Source organism: Octodon degus, unplaced genomic scaffold (genome assembly GCF_000260255.1).
Source record: "Octodon degus isolate 3935 unplaced genomic scaffold, OctDeg1.0 scaffold00648, whole genome shotgun sequence".
Lineage (NCBI taxonomy): Eukaryota > Metazoa > Chordata > Mammalia > Rodentia > Octodontidae > Octodon > Octodon degus.
In genome coordinates this window covers 1955-4856 of record NW_004525224.1, presented here as the reverse complement: position 1 = coordinate 4856, position 2902 = coordinate 1955, and the positions used below count along the sequence as shown (strand labels likewise).

The window sequence follows — 2902 nt, the reverse complement described above, 5'->3', positions numbered from 1 at the left end:
TCTTTTCTCTAGCAGCTTTCAATATATTATTCTTGTGCTGAATTTCTGGGATCTTGACTATTGTATGTCTCGGTGTGTTTTTCATTGGATTGAGGAAAATTTCATTTCTTAACGGAAGTTTGTCCTTCAGGATATCATAAATTTGGAGAATAGTCAAGAGTGAGTAGTATATGTTAGCACTAGACACTCTAGTGCTTCAGAATATAGGCTGTCCATGAAGGAGCAAGTGGAGGTTGGGTGGGCGGCCTTGTGTTGTGCCAGAGAGCAAAGACATATCCCTGATCTGTGTTAAAGTGAGGCTGGAGCCTTGGGCTCTCGGGTTACCTAGCAGCGGAATGAAGAGGAGTTCAGTGAATTGAGAAAAAGGCTCTGAGTTTTGCAGCCCATGTATTGTACATCACACTCACCATTTCCTTGGAGGAAGTGTTCTATAAATTTGTCAAATGTCTCAGGCGTCTTGATAATAGTCATTTTTTTCCAGAAGGCATAAGCAGACACAACAACATCTCTGGGGTTCCTAATGCAATAAATCATCTGAAATGAAAAAAAAGCAATTATGTAAAAATTCAAGTGTCATTTCCCACAAGATGTTGATCTTTATCTCAGCATTTTCTACAAAGTGTCTATTAAATATCATAGCTTATATTGTCAAATACCTATAAGCGCTTTGAAATCAATTACACATATTAAAATATTATGAGTTGGCTACCACAATAGACATGCATAAGGAGAAAATTTGAATGTGTGCTCCTCCAGTGTTGTCTGTCTACTCATTCTGTAAATCTACTGTAAGGTTTCCACTGTGCTAAACAAATGAGACATGTAGTAAAATAGGGATTATTTTCTATGTTTCTCAATATAGTTTAAGAAAAATTTTTAAAATTCAGAATATACCACAATGTGGGCGAGAATATTTCAAAAACTGGAACTTGGAATGCTAGATCCTGGATATACCTGTTTCCTTCAGTGTTGATCTGTCAGCCATATGACTAGTGTGAGTGGTTGCTTATCTCAACAGACAGATGTATGCAGGAAGACACAGTGGTTAGAAAAAAAAACTTGACTCCGCACAACTCACTTGGTCATAGGTCAGTGTGGGAACCTGTTACTTCCCATATGAACAATTCTGACCTTATTTTGCAGAGAAGGGAGTAGAGGTGTTGCAGGATTAGGGAGTCTGTAGAATCCATGGGAAAAATAGGATAACTTAAGAGATGTACCCATGGCAAAGGTAACTTGGTTTCCAAAGATCTGAATGCTGAGCCACTGACTAAGCTACTGTTTTACATATTTGATCAGTTGGAGTTGTTCCTTCTAATATCATGAAATTGTGAGTGGGCAATTTTCCAGAAGGAAAAGACAGGCAGTTTGATGAGCTCTGACAGTTTTGTAATATATCTTGGTGGCCTTTTTTGCACAAAGGAAAATGATATGGGAATAGAATCTTATTGCATTTGCTTAGAGCATCAAATGTTAGTGCTTGGATTTTTTCCTAGAGAAGAAAATGACCACTTTAGGTATGGAGAAGTTTGGGGAAACTTGATGTTTTCTTTCTAAGTCCTGCTCTATAGAGACGCATTGTTTGTGACTGGATGATTACTTTATTATCTGGCATCAAGGGGAACAATCACTTATCCCATAGAAATAAATGCTCGCTGGCCTTATAATGTAAGTTTCTAGGACTTCAGATTTATTCTTCCACTGTACTCTTTCAATGTGTCTCATCTGTGGAGACTTCTTTAAAGATGTGAAATGTTCCACATAATTTTGTTCAAGTATTGCCTAAAAGATAGACAAAGCAGCAAAAAGTAATGAAAGAGAGTGTTACTTTCCACCCTGCTCTAACTAATAAGAATGCATCACTTTCCAACGTCTCAGGGACACTTCGGCATATGCCAATTAAAATGCATTGGTTTGGAGTCCAGGCTGTAAGAGCTAAGTTACTGAACACAGGGCCTTCTGAATGTGCTGGCAATTATCATAGGCATGATGCTGTGAGGTCAAGATAACTGCAGCTGGGGCAGCAAAGGATACATGATGCTCACATTCCATATTGGAAAACAATAGAGCTGCCAAATTTTGAGATCAAATAATCTTCTCAACTGGCACAATTTACTGTTTGGAGAAGTCTTCAAACTCACTCATAAGTTCCTGTTTAGTTTCTGGGCTTGCCTCAGTATCCTCTTCAATTGTTTGGGAATCAAATAAATATGGGCCACTCAGAGTTGTTTGTCTCAATCTCCTCAAAAACTCTAATTTCTTTAGTTTAGAGGTTTTTCATGATATTGGAGAAACTTTTCTAACCAGTAGATACTGACCTTGGCTTTAGAACTGAAGAAGGACTTGGGAAAGAGTTGGATGGGCAGGTGGGATGTGTACATGCGTGGGCCCTTGTGATCACTCAGTGATGCATATCCAACTGTAGTTTCCACCCAGGGAAAACGGTCCCAGCTGGGTACTTCTTGGATCCACTTGGGATCCCCTTTGGAATGAATCAGGCTGAGAATCTCTATTAACCAGTTTGTTCCTGAATAAAGAAGGGAGAAGAATGGTCACTGATGTCAACACGAGTTTTACAAACAATTCTGCTGAAATATGAACAACATAAAAGTAAATTTGTAGCCATTATTAGGTGTATGTTACAGTTCTGCTAATTCTTTTTTAGTATTATGTAATTGGTGCTCAGTGTCCCAATTTTTTCACGCTAAGAAAAGTGACACACTTTCAACTTCATAAACAAGAGTCCCTTGTGACCCAGATTTACATCCTAATATTATAAGCATTTCGCAATCTATTTCTATGAATTTGAGTAGTGTATGTTATATAAATGGGATCACATAATAATTCTTTGCTTGTGATGTGATTAATTCAATTTTCTTAATGACCTCAAGATTCTTCTATG

The 2902-nt window shown here is 37.8% G+C and overlaps 1 protein-coding gene across 1 annotated transcript in view; it reads right to left on the bottom strand.

Moving 5' to 3' along the window:
- The window catches only part of LOC101573334 (3-beta-hydroxysteroid sulfotransferase-like), a gene marked incomplete at its 5' end in the record, with an annotated part of 20559 nt that extends 18010 nt beyond the window's left edge, over positions 1 to 2549 (bottom strand). The window contains 2 exons of the mRNA XM_004648707.2: positions 408 to 534; positions 2319 to 2549. Coding sequence (XP_004648764.2) covers positions 408 to 534; positions 2319 to 2549 — 358 coding nt within the window. The remainder of the gene's footprint in view (positions 1 to 407; positions 535 to 2318) is intronic.
- Between the last annotated feature and the right edge of the window lie 353 nt (positions 2550 to 2902).